Raw genomic sequence first — 16,722 nt, forward strand, 5'->3', positions numbered from 1 at the left:
AGCAGAGAACACTAGCAATAACATTAAATAGATAATTAGAAGTTTTACATCAAGAGTGTTCAGTAGAAAAACTCTCCAACAATGAAGTGTTTAGTCCTCCATTAACAAGGAGGACTTAATACAAGGGTAAAAATGATGTAGGAATGAAAGGAAATGGTAAAGATGTGAAGAAAATGTCTTCTCTTCCGCCTTGGTGTCTTCTTCCTTCTTTCCCACGTTGCTTTCTCCCCCCCCTCCCCCCCTCTTTTTTTTTTCTTAGTGTTTTAAAGACTTTTGGGTTTCTCGACTTACAAAGACGCGATCAGCAAGCATGTCTTGCTGAGCAAGAATTAGTGGTTGTGCGCTAAGCGGGTTTGGACGCGCTGAACGCATTGCTCTCTGACTCAACATTCTTTAGGGTTTTGTTCTCGCTAAGCGAGTCTAACTTCTTCGCTAAGCGAATGAGTCTCGCTTAGCCAATATAGCTCGCTGAGCAAGTCATTCAGCAACATTTCAAAATCTTCTCTTCTTTAGCCTAAAAATTTAATTAAGTTCAACATTAGTCAACAAAATAGAGTTTCCACTGTTTAAATTCATACGAGAATAAATTATTTACAAATATCGCAGTAGAAACCATAAATTAGAGGTACATTATTACATTTTCTCCTATTTTTAATACTCATTGAATAGTAATTAACAATATATAATCTCTTTATTTATCATGCATGTTAGTTTGGCACTGTTAATTAACTCTTTTGTTCTTGTTTTCTATAGCTGACTAAACAACATGCAATTACATATTGATCCATTAATTAATTTATTTGTTTTAAATTTTAAATGGTTCGAACTCTGCTGTGTTTCTGAATTAATTATTAGCAACAACAGCTAGCTCTCGAGTTTTTTTATGGAAGAACTAAAATAAAATAAAATAAAACGACGTCAAGTGTTTGAACTAATTTTTTAATTTAATCTCATTTAAAAATAATGTTTCACACTCCATAAACTCTGTCAATGCATGAAAAGAAAAGAAAGAAAGAAAAAAAAAGGGAAAAAAATAGAGAAAAAAGTAAATGACGTAATAGAAGAGTGAGATGGAAAAAAAAGAAAAAGGAGATGAAATAAGTGTAAGAGAAAAATGATGTAGAAAAATTAAAATATTTTCTAATATATAACATTTTATAAATGTTTAACATGTTTTGAATTAAAAAGAAAATCAAATAATAAAACCAGCTGGGGTTTTCAACAACTTGTTGCGATCATTGAACTCAATATTTGAAGATATATGGTCAGTTGATAGCCACGAAGCAATTAAAAATATTGGCAGTAAAACTTCTTACTCTAACCCTTATAAATACAGATGAGACCTTAGATAATGATGAACATAGACACATATATACTTATTACATTTCATCAAACTTAGCCCTAGCCAGAATTAGCCCTGTTGTGTCATCGATCTCACAAGAGAGCAATATCATGTGGTCTCTAGTAACGGATCTCATTAGAGCTCTTGCAGCAAGAGTTATACACCAACTCATCCATAAAGATTTCCATGAAGCAGTGGCTAGGATGACAATAATAGACGCTTTTCTCTTCATCGTGCAATCCCTTCTTCATCTTAATTATCATTTAAAATAAAATGTTTTTAATCTCTATATTTTCGTTAAATCTTATGTTTATATTATCATTTATTACATGATTAATTTCTAATGTGTTTGTGCATGTGTATTCATGTCCTAGCTAGTAGAAGTAATTGATCTAATGAATTTATATACGATCATGATTGCATGGTTATTATTCTAATTCTTCCTTCCGTTTTTTTTCCTTTGCATGTGGCATACGCAGATTGTACACTCCATAGACAAGTTGGGGTTATGGCATCGTTTGCCTGTTTTCTTTGGACTATTATACTTGGGCATTCGTCGTCACCTTCAACAACAATACAACCTCTTCAACGTTGGAACAACACCAGTAGGAATTAGGTTCAACCCTTCTGATTTTCCATACAGAACAGATGATGGAAAATATAATGACCCTTTCAACGAAGTTGCTGGCAGCCAAGGGTCTTTCTTTGGCAGAAATATTCTCCCTGTAGATCATAAAAACAAGGTCCACAATTTACATCTCATCCTACAAACATGTATACAATTAAGCTAATGAATTTTATAAAAAAAAAAATAATATCAGTCCTAATTAAAACTATTTTTTATTAAAAAAATGATTATGCGGGAAATATAACAATTTTTTATCCTAAATTCTAATTTTAATATAGAAGGTTTAATTATGTTATAAGTCTCTCAAATAAAAAGGTTTAGTCTCTTAAAATAAAATAGAAATGTTACGTTAAATTTAAGGAACTAAGAAATACAAATTTTTATTTGAGGAGAGAAACTAAAAAGAATATTTTATTTAATTTGAAAGAATAAAAATATAAAACTTTATTTGCAGACTAAATAAATATTTATTTTTTAATTTGAGTGACTAAAAATATAATTAAATCTTAATAGAATTATGGATAGTTTTTATGAGCTGCAACTAATTGGTTGAGACTATATTTTGAGAAAAAAGTGTTTGTATTTTATCCTCTCTAGTTTATTATATTTAAATCCACCACTTCTCAATTTCTTTTTTTTTTTCAAGTATTTGATTTAAAAAAAATTATGTTTTTTCCAATAATAATAGCTACTAACTACTTTTGTTGCCCCCACTAAGTTAAGATCTTAAATTATTACTAATTATGTTTGATTTCCTTAAACAAAATCTTGAATATAAATATTTTGAATAAAGAAATTCTACTTAAAGTGATTAGTAAAGCCTTCCAGTAAAGATTAATCTTTAATAAACAAATTCGCACAAATATTAAGGTGACAAAAAATTAATTATGAACATGAAAATTATTAGTGTTAATTAAGTTTAATTTTAATTGTTTCAGTTGATGAGCCTATCATTAATTTAATTTGTTATTAATTTATTTTGTCGAGCCCTTACAAGGTGGTGAATTTAATTTGAAAGCATAATCTTGTGTGCAGCTGTTGAAGCCTGATCCAATGGTGGTAGCCACGAAACTACTAGCTAGGAGGACATACAAGGACACTGGGAAGCAATTCAATGTGATAGCAGCTTCTTGGATTCAGTTTATGATTCATGATTGGATCGATCATCTAGAGGACACCAATCAGGTGCTTATAATTATACTTAGTATAGCGATAATTAAATTTTCAAACATTTAAAAAAACACTTTTCAAAAAATTATTTAATAGGAAGTGAGTTGGTCACAATCCTAATATCATCCATTAAGCTAGATTAGGCAAAAGGGAAACTCATTCTGAGAGAAGTCAATGTCTTTTAACATAAAATAAATGTTATTTTCTAGATTAAATAACTTCCATATCCTTTATCTAGCTCTAGCATGGTACCTCTCGAACACTTTTTTTTTTTTTTTTTTTTGGCTTCAGCTAGCAGACTTATTGCTTCTTCTTTTTTTCCATTCTGTATGCATAACATAGAAAACCAAATACCCTTAGATAAGCATGTGAAGATGGTTCTCCATTGAGCATCTTAAATGGAGTTTTACCATTCAAGAGTGTGACGTTGGTGTTCTATTTATTTTAGATATATCCAACAATTAAGGTCTACTCAACCCAGAAAGAGATTGATATAGGTTTCAACCCGACCATTTTATAGGGGGCTTCCTTTACATAATGCATGATGTTCTAAACACAATTCTATTTATGCTTAACAAATTGTCTTTAAACATGTGAATTTTGTTCCATTATCATTCTGAGTCGTTTTAATTTGCTTCTAATATTATCTTTCTATCAGAGCAATAAAATTCAACAAAGCTTGTGAACTTATATTTTATCAAGTAGCAAGTTACAGGTAGATCCAGACTGTTAGAGACAATTAATCTATGATAGTAAAAAGAAACAATAAGCATCACAAGAGAATGGAGTTGTGTAGAGTCCCGTAAATCACAGTGAACCATTTCAAACTACTAAAAACCTTATGGTTACTTGAGGGAAAATTGTCTCTAGTTCGCTTTGCCCTTTGAAACACATAACATGCTTTATTTCCAAACACGCCATTTTTGCTACTAAGCTTTAAGATTAACTTTGTAACATTCAAGGATCTCTGGTGCGTTACAAAGTTAATCTTAAAGCTTAGTAGCAAAAATGGCGTGTTTGGAAATAAAGCATGTTATGTGTTTCAAAGGCACCTCACCAAACTTTGTAAGCTATCTCATGCTAAATTCCCCTGAAAATATAGAGATCATCTCTTCAGTTTAGTTACTACAACAAATAATATTGTTCTTAATGTATGGTCTTACATAACACATGGAGTTAGTGAACTTAATTATACAATTAGCATCATCTATCGATAATCTACATTGTTTCTTTACCCAACATCCTTTCAACATTGCTTCAATTCCCTTGTAATTGTTGTTGTCTCTTTCGCAAGCACACCGGCCAAATCGTTCAACATTGCTTCCCTTTAGTTGATTTTGTGAAACTTTAGAACAACAAAGCATAATATAAAAAAATTTACACGCACATAAAAATTATATATGCTCTTTTTATTTACTCCATGTTCTGATAATCGTGAAGATTATTTTTTTAAGAGATAATCAAGATGATATTTATCTTTTCGTGGAACTGTCATACATGCATATATATACAGATTGAACTCATCGCACCAAGAGAAGTTGCAAGCCAATGCCCTCTCAAATCTTTCAAGTTCTACAAGACAAAGGAAATTCCCACTGGCTTCTTTGAGATCAAATCCGGATCGTCAAACATCCGTACACCTTGGTGGTAAGATTTTATTTTTTTTGTGCTTAGCAATGATATCTGCGGCATTTAGTGCTTGGTCGATAGAGAGAGCCAATGGCCTTGTGCTATATGGTAACTTGTATTTTACCTGTATACTACTTGTGATACAGAGTGTTTATAATAAAACTTATTTGTCTACCCAAAAAAAAAAAATGATATTTACGGCATACGTGGGGGGAAAAATGAGCCAAAATAATTTGTAGAAGACCGAAAATTTGCTTAAAGTTAAAAAGTTATGTGTGTGAGAGAGAATTATATATAGCTTCAATATGACGTTTGAAGAGTAGACTAATATATATAAGAAAAATGTTACATGAAACATCTAATATGTTATTTGATAACTAGAGTGATGAAAAAAAAAAGAGAAAAAATATATGTATATTAGAATTTACATAGGAAGAGAGAAATAAAAGATGCTGAAAAGGATGTTTAAAATAATGAAATGTATGTGTATTATTATTCTATATATAATTATGTTGATTAAAATCAGCCGTTATTAAGTTATTAGTCGATCTAATATGACAATTAACTTGCATGGATTTGGTTATAATTAAAAGGGATGGAAGCGTCATATATGGAAGCAATAGAGAAGTTTTAGAGAAAGTGAGAACTTTCAAAGATGGGAAGATAAAGATATCAAAGGATGGTCATCTTCTCCATAACGAAAATGGAACAGCAATTTCAGGTGATGTCCGGAATAGTTGGGCTGGTGTTTCAACCTTGCAGGCACTTTTCACTCAAGAGCACAATGCAGTATGTGATGCTCTCAAGGTACGAGTTGAAGCATTTGAATAACACAATTAGCTTATGTTTGTTTGGTCATTTTAAGAAGTTATCCCAACTAGGTTGGCACCACACCAAACCCCTATTATGAGGAATAAGCCGGGAATTTATTAATAACAAATAATAAGTAGTAAAGTAACTTAGGAGGACATGAACCAAAGCAAAGGAAGCTTGAAACACTAAGACAATACTACCTAAACCTATAGTTAGAAAAAAAAAAAAAAAAAAAAAAACATTGTCTATCACGTACAAAAAACGAGCAATGATGTTAGGGAGAGAATCCCACCAACAAAATCCCTCAAACCGCTAGCTTTGTGTGAATGTAACAAGTGCTAATTAAAAACAATGGCAGAACTTTAAGATGTAGTTTCGAAAAAAAAAAATTGACACCCAATGTTAATTGACATTTTGAGAGAAAAAAAATGTAAGTATAATAGATGATATAATTTGATTTCTTTTAGATGATGATATAATTTGATAAAAAAAAAAGATATAAAGAAAAAATATAAGGGTATCAAAAAATCAACCTCTTAAATAATTGTTTTTGGTATTGTTTTACAATCATAATTAAAGTTTCGTCTTAATAACCTATGCTAATATTGAAAATAATCCTTCAGAAAACATTACAATCAATCAAGAAGTGCTAAAAGATAAATAGTTACTATTTCACAAGAGATACTACTTCCTTCGTACAATATAATATTGGTTTCGTATTATTTTACACAGATAAAAAAAAGTAATAAAAAAGGAAAGAAAAAAATAATTTTATAAAATTAACCTTAGAAAATTTCTAATGAGATTGCTTACATGAGTTGTTTAATTTTAAATATCATTGCTTAATTTGTTTTCTCCATTGGAACAGATGGCATGATGTTGCTTATATAAGCATTGTTGTTTATATAAATTGCTTAACAAATTTATACCATAAATAGAATATTTTTAAGTATGGTAAGACCGTAACATTAAACTAATATTCACTTCAACAACGTTAATGTTAAAGTGAATTTCATGTAAAATATTTAAATTTATGTGAAATTATAAGACGACATACAATTCTGATAAGCAACCATTTACATAACAATACATTGTAGATGCTCTTATATCATTATTGAATAATTTATAGATTTTATTGTTCATCATTAATATTATAAGAGATATAAGTGAAAAAATTAAAATCACAATCATTTTAAAATAATTTTTTTCTCTTACAAAGTTAATATTATAGTTTTTTAATTTGTAGATATAATCATAAATGTTTTGAATTAATTTCAAAAATAAAAGTAATCTTAAAATGATAACTTAATTAATAAAACCAGGTGCTTAAATGTAAAATATCATTGTCTTAAAAATAATCTTAAAAAGAGAATTTATCTAACAAAATTCTATTAAATTAATCTAAAATGTATTATACATTTTTAAGTTGATATAAATTATATTATTAAAATATGTAATAATTTAAAATATTTTATTTTATATAATATTATTTTTTCTATATTTTAAAAATAAGGAAAAGGAAATACTAACTATATGCAATTATCTTCGTGAAAATTTGCTCCTTCAGAGTAATTATCCTCACTTGGAAGATGAAGAAGTTTATCGTCATGCAAGATTGGTGACCTCAGCTGTGATTGCAAAGGTTCATACTATCGATTGGACCGTAGAGCTCCTTAAAACTGACACTTTACTAGCAGCAATGCATGCTAATTGGTAAGACTCTAAACACTATAGTTCTCACACACACACAAAAAAAAAAATGTATTTGTATCTTATTCGTAGACGTAAAACAATAACTTATAGATTATATCTTCTTAATATAATAATTGTTTACTTGTATTTTAATTTATATTAAAAAGATAATTTAATTTGTAAAGAAATTATAACATATTATATATATTTTAATAAATATCATAACATATATGGAAATATTTAACAATGGTGTCTTTTGTTTTGAAAATACTTGATGATGTTAATCGATAGTTAGCTGAAATAAAAAGCTGCTATTTTATACAAACTTTTAAGATGATTAAAATGAAGCATGATTTATTTCTGAAAAAGTTAAGTCCAATATATACTTTGGATTTGATTTTTTAATTTTTTTTAATTTTCAGGTATGGATTATTGGGGAAGACATTTAAGGATACATTTGGGCATGTTGGTGGAGCCGCCTTGGGTGGACTAGTGGGTCTTAAGAGACCAGAAAATCATGGTGTCACATACTCTTTAACTGAGGAATTTGTGAGTGCTTATAGAATACACTCACTCTTGCCTGATAACTTGCAATTGAGAGACATATCTGCTACCCCAGGACCTAACAAATCTCCACCATTAATCAAAGAGTATGATAATATTACAATATTTCATGTGAGCATCTATTAAAAAAAGTCTTTTTTTTTTTTTTCTTGAAATGCTTACAAAGGAAAATCTCTGGCATTTGTTGATATATAGGATTCCTATGAAAAATTTGATTGGAGTGCAAGGAGAAGAAGCATTGACAAAAATAGGAGTTGAAAGGCAACTTGTGTCAATGGGTCATCAAGCTTGTGGGGCCCTAGAGCTTTGGAACTATCCATTGTGGCTCAGAGATCTTGTACCACAGAACATAGATGGAACCGAAAGGAAAGATCATATAGATCTTGCTGCTCTTGAAAGTAGGATAAGTCAATGCAATTTTATTCTTAAACAATAAACACCCTCTTTTTAATTATGAGAGGCTAGGAAATAACCCAACAATATGATGCAGTTTACAGGGATAGAGAGAGGAGTGTGGCTAGATATAACCAATTCAGAAGGGCTTTATTGTTGATACCTATCTCCAAGTGGGAAGATCTAACAGATGACCAAGAAGCAATTCAAGTATTGGAAGAGGTATATGGTGATGACATTGAAGAGTTAGATCTACTAGTAGGCCTCATGGCAGAGAAGAAAATAAAGGGTTTTGCAATTAGCGAGACAGCTTTTACAATATTCATATTCATGTCAAGCAGGTAAAAACAAATAAAAGCACTGTTTTTAACTATTTATACCTACATTGGCTTAATACTTCTAATTGTTAGGAATAGAAAGTTCGACCAATGTTAATCATCATTTTTAATTGAAATTACTTTATATCAATATTATGATTCGAAAAAAAAACCTGACAATATTGATAGTGGTTTATCATTAAATAGTATATAAAAGGATTAAAGAAAAATTTCAACTTTTCTAATTGTACATGATACTCAACAAAACACTAATTATTGGTTATAAAATGTTTCTCTTAAAAAAATTATTCTATATTAATTTTCTATCTCTAAAAGATGCATTGGACATGTTATATCCCAACCATATAATTATTCTTAATGAAAATTATAGTAATAGATGTAAACCTCTATTAATTAATTTTACAGGAGGCTAGAAGCTGACAGATTCTTCACTAGTAATTTTAATGAGGATGCGTATACCAAGAAAGGACTAGAATGGGTGAACACAACTGAGAGCTTGAAGAATGTGATTGATCGTCACTATCCTGAAATAACACATAAGTGGTTAAACTCTTCGAGTGTTTTTTCTGTTTGGAACTCACCCCCAAACACTCAAAATCCCATTCCTTTATACCTTCGTGTTCCCCATTAATCTATTTCTACTAATATTTGGCTTTCTTTTTCAAAAAAAAAAATGGATTTCTGTCTTTATTGTAGTTGAGTTGAAGTATATAATCTATCTTAATTGTATCTTGAATTTGACTATTTTTATGTTTGTATTTAGTCGTCTTAAACAATATTTCATTTTATTTTTATTGGATGCCGCATATTAATTAGATTATTTGTATGTTGGTGAAAAATAAATAAATTCTATTTTATTATTCTTTTAGTAGGGTTATTAACTTATTTCAATCTTATTGAAATTTGTTTAGTTGACTTTGTATTCATTTGTTAAATTTAGTGTGCAATTCCTTAAAGAAAATAAGTAACACTTTCAAAAAAAAAAGTTGAGATAAAATACTTATTTTGAAATTGTGTAACATTCCCTCTTTATCAAAATTTTAGAAACAAATACATCATCTTTCCTTTTGTAAACAAAAAAACTAAATAATTACATTCTTTGACGTGTCTAGAATGTTAAAAAATAAAATAAAAATTAATTTAAATTTAACTATATAAATTGACAATTTTTTTAATCCTTAATAAATACATTATTGAATAAAATATTTTTTATGTGTGCATGTCTAAAATAAATGTTTATGCCTTTAAATAAGTTTTGACCACATCTTTGTGGTTTAAAATGCCTTATTGTTTTTAATGAAAATCATCTTTGGCTTTGTTAAAGAGAAAAAAAAAGTAAAAAAGCATGCAGCACATTCAATTTTTGGTAACATAGCTAGGAATAACATGTAAGTTATTATTTCACACTTTAATATTTCAAAGTATACTTTTATTATTATAAATAATTTTTTTTAATTTTTAATATGAAAAACCTATAAATAGCCCAATAAGGTAAGTTGGCTTATATAAAGACGGGGTATGGGCCTAACAATAAGTTTTGACCATAAAAATATAAAGTAGGTTAGGTCCAATTTAGATAGGATCTAATTCAATTCAACTCATTTTTACATGAACTTCTAGAGCAATTTCTTGCTTCTTCTTTTTTCTATGAGATTTGTGTGGTATCCCTTTAGCATAATTCTAGGGTGAAATATTCTTAAGGCTGGCCACAAGTAATCAAGGTGAGGTAATCTTGATTTTTATTTTTTTTCGTAATAATTGAATTCAGGTACTAGTCAATTTACAACAACTCATACATATTTTTTAACTAATTGAGTTAGACTTCCTTGATAACTTTGATTGTAAAAATTGTTCTATTATAATAACTCTTGAATGAATATTAGTAGAAGGAAATCTCAAGCTTGGCTTAGGGATTAAGTGTAAGTCACAAGTGGTTGGTGGTCAAACTAGGATAAAAATCCTTGTTCGTTTCTCTATCCTTTACTCATTTATAATTGTGCAATTTGTCTTTATTATTTGGCTAAATTACTATTTTGGTTTAAAACTACTCCCACAATCCATGACCCACGCAACAAATCCAACTTCGTCGAGGTTGAAGTCTTGTTCGATGGCAATAATTAGGTTGTCGTTCTCGTCATTGGTTGTAGCATTGGTTAGGTCGAGGAACTCGCCATTGTAGGGCGTCAAAGAAAATTGCAACCCTGGGACTAAATCAAAGATGGTTAAAGGGATAAAAAAATGTAAGTTCCTTATATGTGTTAACCTAGAAATCGATCACTGATCCAATTGGAGTTCCTCACCATAAAACTGAAAAATAATGACAACAAGTGATTGAGTTCAATAATTCCTCATATAAAATTATTGACTCTCAAGAGATATAGTAATATAAAGAAGACAAAATTATTTCAAGCATGGATAGAATGAGAAACACCCTTTGTTTCAAAGTTTCAAAAAGGAGAGGATGGATTATTCACATTTCATTTCATGGTAAGAGACAAATTAAAAGCTAAATTATGGTAATAAGAATTTTTCCCCAAAAAAATAAAATTATCTCCTACATTACTCATACCATGTAGAAATAATAATATAATTTCATAAAATCATTCAATCTGAATTTGATTGACAAAAGAGATGAAGTGATGATGAAAAAAGAATAGAGGTATATCACAAAACAAATGAAGAGAAAAAGAAAAAGAAAATAGAAAACATCCTAGCCATTTATTCAAAAGAAAAAAAGAATCTAACAGTTGTAAACTTGTCTCCCACGATGGAAACAACATTTCCTTAAAAAGTTACTTTTTAGTATATGTTATCCAAATAAAATTACAATATTTCAAAATTAATTATATAATAATCACAATGATTTAAAATTAATTTTGTCGGCACATATCTAAATACCCACTTAGACAATATAAGAACATGTTTGGTTTAATATTTGGTGGCTTCAAACATGCTTTTGGACCATTAGACGGATTATATCCCATGTTTTGCGGCCTCCAAAAGCCATTTTCCAATCGGAGTTTGGTATGGAAGCACATGTGAGCTCCTTTTCCATTTTTTGTTTTCAGTTTGGATAATTTAATAATAAAAAAATTTCCAACAATCATTAAGTCTCATTTTACCCACTGTGCATTATATTTTACCCACTGCATAGAGCAACTTTCCTTCATTTAAACAAGATTTATTATATCAAACATATTTTGACCAAGAAATATTTAAACATAAATCATGTTATATAAACTTATTTTTTTAACAAATTTAATTAAATTTCTAATATATTTTTAATTCAAACTTAAGTTTATGAACTTTAATCTTGAATTCTTAAGCAACTCTGCGATGCGAGTCCGTTGTTGACCACCCGACCCTGACCTGCTTTGTTTTCTACCTACTTCTGACTAAACAACAAAATTATAAGTCCGATTCATTTTTTAAAAATGATGTTTCTGAATAAATAATTACCAACAGAAGTTTTAGTGGCAATAGTACAGTTCATCAATGAATAATATATAGCGTGTTTGGATTGATATTTAATTTACATTTAAGTAAAATGCACCATAACGTGAAAGAAATTAAAAAGATTGGCAGATAGGGGCGTTCAACCTGATTTTGTAATGGAAATCCACCAAGACACACTTGGTCATTGCTAATAGGAAAAAATGGCTAATTAACTAGTCATGATCTTTACGTGGTTGTAATTAGTCAATAAATAAATAAGATTTAAATATATTTTTTATCCTTAAACTGCCACTTGCAGTCATACGCACTAATTGGTAAGTCTTCAACCATCACAACTCTCACATTTCATTATCATTATTAATTTTTTTATTTAAATATATTTTGATTGCATATAAAATAAGTGAATTTTGATTTTAATCTTTATAATTTCTTTAATTTTAATGTTTTATTCTTCATGGTGTCCCATATTATTCTTTAAATGAAGAATTTGTGAGTGTTTATAGAATGCACTCTCTCTTGCCTGATAACTTGCAATTGAGAGACATATCTGTTAATTACTCTAGGACCTAAGAAATCTCCACCCTTAATCAAAGAGTGAGATAATAAAATTTTACACTACCACTACATTTTTTTCCTATTACAATATTTAATATGCACGTATATTAAAAATAGACATTTTCCCTATAAATCCTTACGAAGGAAAATCTCTCCCATTTGTTCAACAACTTGTGTCAATGGGTCACGAAGCTTGTGGGGCCCTAGAGCTTTGGAACTACCCAATGTTGCTTAGAGACCTCATATCATAAGTCTATACTCTATACCAATCTAATCTTAATCACACTTTCTCTTAGATTATGTGAAAGGGGTTAAACTAGCCCAATAATATGATATAAACGATGTAGTTTACAGGAATAGAGAGAGAAGTGTGGGTAGATACAATCAATTTAGTAGGGCATTATTGTTGATACCTATCTCCAAGTGGGAAGATCTAACTGATTGATGACCAAGAAGCAACTCAAATATTGGAAAATGTATATGGTGATGATGTTGAAGAGATAGATCTGTTGGTAGGTCTCATGACAGATAAGAAAATGTTAAAAAGTTTCACATCACCTGTTTTAGTCTTTAGGATGTAGCTTATATATCCTTTAGACAAATTCACTTAGTGTTAATTGGTTTTAATAATCATATTAACTCTACGCTTGTAAGCTTAGTTAGGGACATTAGTTAGGAAGCTTAAAAACATTAGTAGTGGTTCATAATTAAATAGGGAATAAAAGGAGTGGAGAAAAATGTTATTTTATAATATTTTATGGTTTATACAATGTTTCTTTTACAAAAACCAAAAAAAAAAAAACTTCTATATTAGCTATGTAAGTCTAAATGACACATTGGGTGAAGTGATTTCCTAATGCAAATTATAGCAATAAATATAAACTTCTACCAATTTGCAGGAAGTTAGAAGCTGATAGATTCTTCAATGGCAACTTCAATGAGAAAACATACACTTAGAAGAGACTAGAATGGCTAAACACAACTGAGAGAATTTGAAGGATGTGATTGATCGTCACTATCCTGAAATAACACATAAGTGGTTGAACTCTTCTAGTGTTTTTCTTTTGTTTGAGACTCACCCCCAAACACTCATAACCTCATTCCTCTCTACCTTCGTGTTGCCCATTGATCTATTTGTCCCAACAATATCACTTTGTTATTAATTCCTTTTCGTTATTGGACCAATTTGCGTGATCATATTTGGGTCTTCTATCTTTCATTATATTTGAGTTGATGCCTATACTCTATTTTTATTTGTATCTTGGAAATTAGACCGTTTATATGTTTGTATTTAGTCCACTTATGCAATACTTTAATGTACTTGAGTTTGAGTTGATGAATGCATGCAAGTTTATTTGTATCTTGGTGTGTTCAAAAAATAAATAAATTATATCTTATTTTTCTAAGCAGGGTTATGTTGTCAAATATTAGCTTATTTGAATCTTATTGAAATTTTCTTTACTGATTTTTTCTTTCAATGTGTAAAATTCAGTGTGTAATTCCATATAGACATAAGTAACACTATTACTTAACATGATGATATACTTAATTTTGAAATTGAGTAACATTCCATCTTTTTTCCAAATTTTAGAAACACATAATTTTTTTTCTTTTTTAAGCATGTAATAAAATTATTTTACACTATATTTGAAAAACATTAACACATTAACATTCTCTCATATATTATATCATTGTTCCCAACAAGAAAGGTGAATCATAAATATAGTAGTTAAAAAATAAAAAAATATTTATATAATTTCATGAAACTTTCAATGATAATCAATATAATTAACTCTAAATTTAGAATGTTAAAAAAATCTTTCATTTTATGGATTTGATGTTATAATTATGTTTAATAAAACGTTTTAATTAGTTTTTAATTTTTTTACAAACCAAAAAACTTATTTAATTCTTTAATAGACAAATTATTTTAATAATTTCTAAATTTTTTTGAAAAATATTAATTTTTAGCTTTTAAATTGATAACAATCCTACACAATTTGTTTGTGGTGTAGGAACAAAAAAAAAGTTGGTATATGTTGGTGAGTAAGCATTGAATCAAAATTATCTCAGTACATCTGGAACGAGTGCGAAGAGGCAGAGAAAGAAGAAACAACGTTTCTGTTCATCTTCTTCTTCTTCTTCTTCCTCACTCTCAATCTCCAATCTCTCCTCAAAATCCCTTCCAATCTCGCGTGCGCCACAGATCTGATAGTTAGATTACACTGAATCGAATCGAATCGAATCGACTCGCTGAATCCCAATGTCGCAGCAATTAGGGTTCGCGATCGAGCTATACCTAGACCCTGCGTTGGAGAATCAGGTTCTGAAAGCATGGAACGTTCTTGCGAGAAGACAAATCAGCACGCACCTGATAGAAATGGAGTCTCGGCCACACATAACCCTATTCTCGGCGCCATTTCTAGAACCTTCGAAGCTCGAATCTCTCCTGAAAGGCTTCGCATCGAAGCACGATCCTCTCCCTCTCACCTTCTCTTCCCTCGCCACTTTCCCCAACGACCCCGACAACCTCCTCTTCCTCGCCCCAACCCCTTCCCTCTCACTCCTCCACCTTCAGTCACAGCTCTGTGACGCTATCAGAAAAGAAGGCCTCGAAATCGGTGACGATTACGCTTTCAATTCCTGGATCCCTTATTGCTCCGTTGCACACCATGTCCCCAAAAACAGAATGCCTGAGGCTTTCTCCCTCTTGAGGGAACTCAAGCTTCCGGTTTCCGGTTACGCCATGGATATCGCTCTCGTTCAGTTCTCTCCGGTTCGGGAAATCTTCTCGTTTGTGCTCGGCAACAACGTAGACTCCTGACCTACGGTTTTTTTTTATTACTCTATAGTTGCTAATTTCTTTTTTGTTGTGTTAAATTAGTAAGATGATGAGATTAGATAATTAATTGCGTTTGATTGTTTTAGGAGGGAGGATTTTGGTTCCTCCTGAAATTGTCTTGATGTAATGATTGATGGTGTCGCGTTACACCGAATTTGATAGTTTATGGAACTTGGTTTATTTATCATTAGTATTATTTGCTCTTTCTCCGAACCGCAAACCAAACCAAGAAAAATAAATTATCCAAGCAAATCCAAAAAGAATCGGTTTAGTTTGGTTCAATTTTCAATTTTTTAGTGGTTTTCGAATTTTTTTGGGATCGATTTGGATTTGAACACCCCTACTATCATGAAAGATTGTTGATTTAGTTTCATAGGATTATTTTTCATTGTTCTGCATAATGAGTTGTTCGACTCATCTGTCCGAAATGAATAAGAATGACAAATTCGAAATGGACTGATAATGTGTCTGAGGTGGACTGCTGAATTGTCTGAAGTGGACTGTTGATTTGTTTGAAATATGCTGGAAGAAAGAGTGAGGTCCAAAATCGTCCAAGATCATGCTGGGAAAGCTGGATACAATACCTGTAAAAGACACTCTGATGCTGAAGTCCGTAATTGAAGAGATTCTGGATATGCTCTCAATCAAGGTTTTTAAATTGTGGTCACAGTTGTAATTTTTGTCACAACCTTTGTGGTGTTTTGGAAAGTTGTGGACAAATGTGACTGATACAACCGGAAATGTGGTTCCAATGCAGTCACAATTGCAACGTATATCAGTATATTTAGTCACGGAGACTTCAAAAACTTAATGTTGTGGCCTCAATTATGGTCGTGACTGTTTTTTAGAGCCTTGCTCTCAATATTTGGAGGAATAATTTAGGGCTAGTTTTGGAAAGTTTTTTAGAGCCTTGCTCTCAATATTTGGAGGAATAATTTAGGGCTAGTTTTGGAAAGTTTGGTGGGAGTAAAAAGGCGATGTTATGTGGAGATTTATATGCCTTTTATTCTTCTGGTAGGAGTACTAAACTTTCTTATAAAATGTCTGTGGAGATTTATATGCCTTTTATTCTTCTGGTAGGATTATATTCACTGCTAAAACTTTCTTGTCATTGAAACTGACTTGGTATTATTCTTTAGTTTTTAGTATCTCATGATATTGTCGGTTGAGTATGGTATTGGTAATACAGAGTGCATGTCACTATGTTGTTCTCTACTCTTGGCTTATAGATATATTAATAATGCAAGTTCTCTTTAGGCATTTGAAGCTTGTATCATGCAAAGTTCTTGTCTGTTAATTG

The 16,722-nt window shown here is 30.3% G+C and overlaps 2 protein-coding genes and 1 pseudogene across 2 annotated transcripts; all 3 read left to right on the forward strand.

Annotated features, from left to right (window-relative positions):
• Positions 1 to 1,351: 1,351 nt before the first annotated feature.
• LOC100797235 (alpha-dioxygenase 1) lies at positions 1,352 to 9,434 on the forward strand. The gene is made up of 10 exons (XM_003553894.4): positions 1,352 to 1,575; positions 1,822 to 2,085; positions 3,006 to 3,155; positions 4,654 to 4,787; positions 5,363 to 5,576; positions 7,150 to 7,295; positions 7,697 to 7,924; positions 8,034 to 8,236; positions 8,329 to 8,572; positions 8,975 to 9,434. The coding sequence occupies exons 1-10, from the start codon at positions 1,453 to 1,455 to the stop codon at positions 9,198 to 9,200; spliced, it is 1,932 nt and encodes a 643-aa protein (XP_003553942.1). The 5' UTR covers positions 1,352 to 1,452; the 3' UTR covers positions 9,201 to 9,434.
• Positions 9,435 to 12,759: 3,325 nt separating this feature from the next.
• On the forward strand, positions 12,760 to 13,709 carry LOC100794960 (alpha-dioxygenase 1-like; annotated as a pseudogene).
• Positions 13,710 to 14,646: 937 nt separating this feature from the next.
• On the forward strand, positions 14,647 to 15,407 carry LOC100305618 (RNA ligase/cyclic nucleotide phosphodiesterase family protein). Its single transcript, NM_001251106.3, has one exon. It carries the CDS (start codon positions 14,844 to 14,846, stop codon positions 15,402 to 15,404), a length of 561 nt encoding a protein of 186 aa, NP_001238035.2. The 5' UTR covers positions 14,647 to 14,843; the 3' UTR covers positions 15,405 to 15,407.
• Positions 15,408 to 16,722: the final 1,315 nt, after the last annotated feature.

This window comes from Glycine max, chromosome 19 (assembly GCF_000004515.6).
Source record: "Glycine max cultivar Williams 82 chromosome 19, Glycine_max_v4.0, whole genome shotgun sequence".
NCBI lineage: Eukaryota > Viridiplantae > Streptophyta > Magnoliopsida > Fabales > Fabaceae > Glycine > Glycine max.

Bases quoted from the DNA above. Each gene is read 5' to 3' on its own strand.
- LOC100797235 (XM_003553894.4), top strand. From the start codon at position 1,453: ATGTGGTCTCTAGTAACGGATCTCATTAGAGCTCTTGCAGCAAGAGTT. The intron at 5,577-7,149 runs GTACGAGTTGAA...TTGCTCCTTCAG, and splicing joins CAGTATGTGATGCTCTCAAG to AGTAATTATCCTCACTTGGA. The intron at 7,925-8,033 runs GTATGATAATAT...GTTGATATATAG, and splicing joins TCTCCACCATTAATCAAAGA to GATTCCTATGAAAAATTTGA.
- LOC100305618 (NM_001251106.3), top strand. From the start codon at position 14,844: ATGTCGCAGCAATTAGGGTTCGCGATCGAGCTATACCTAGACCCTGCG.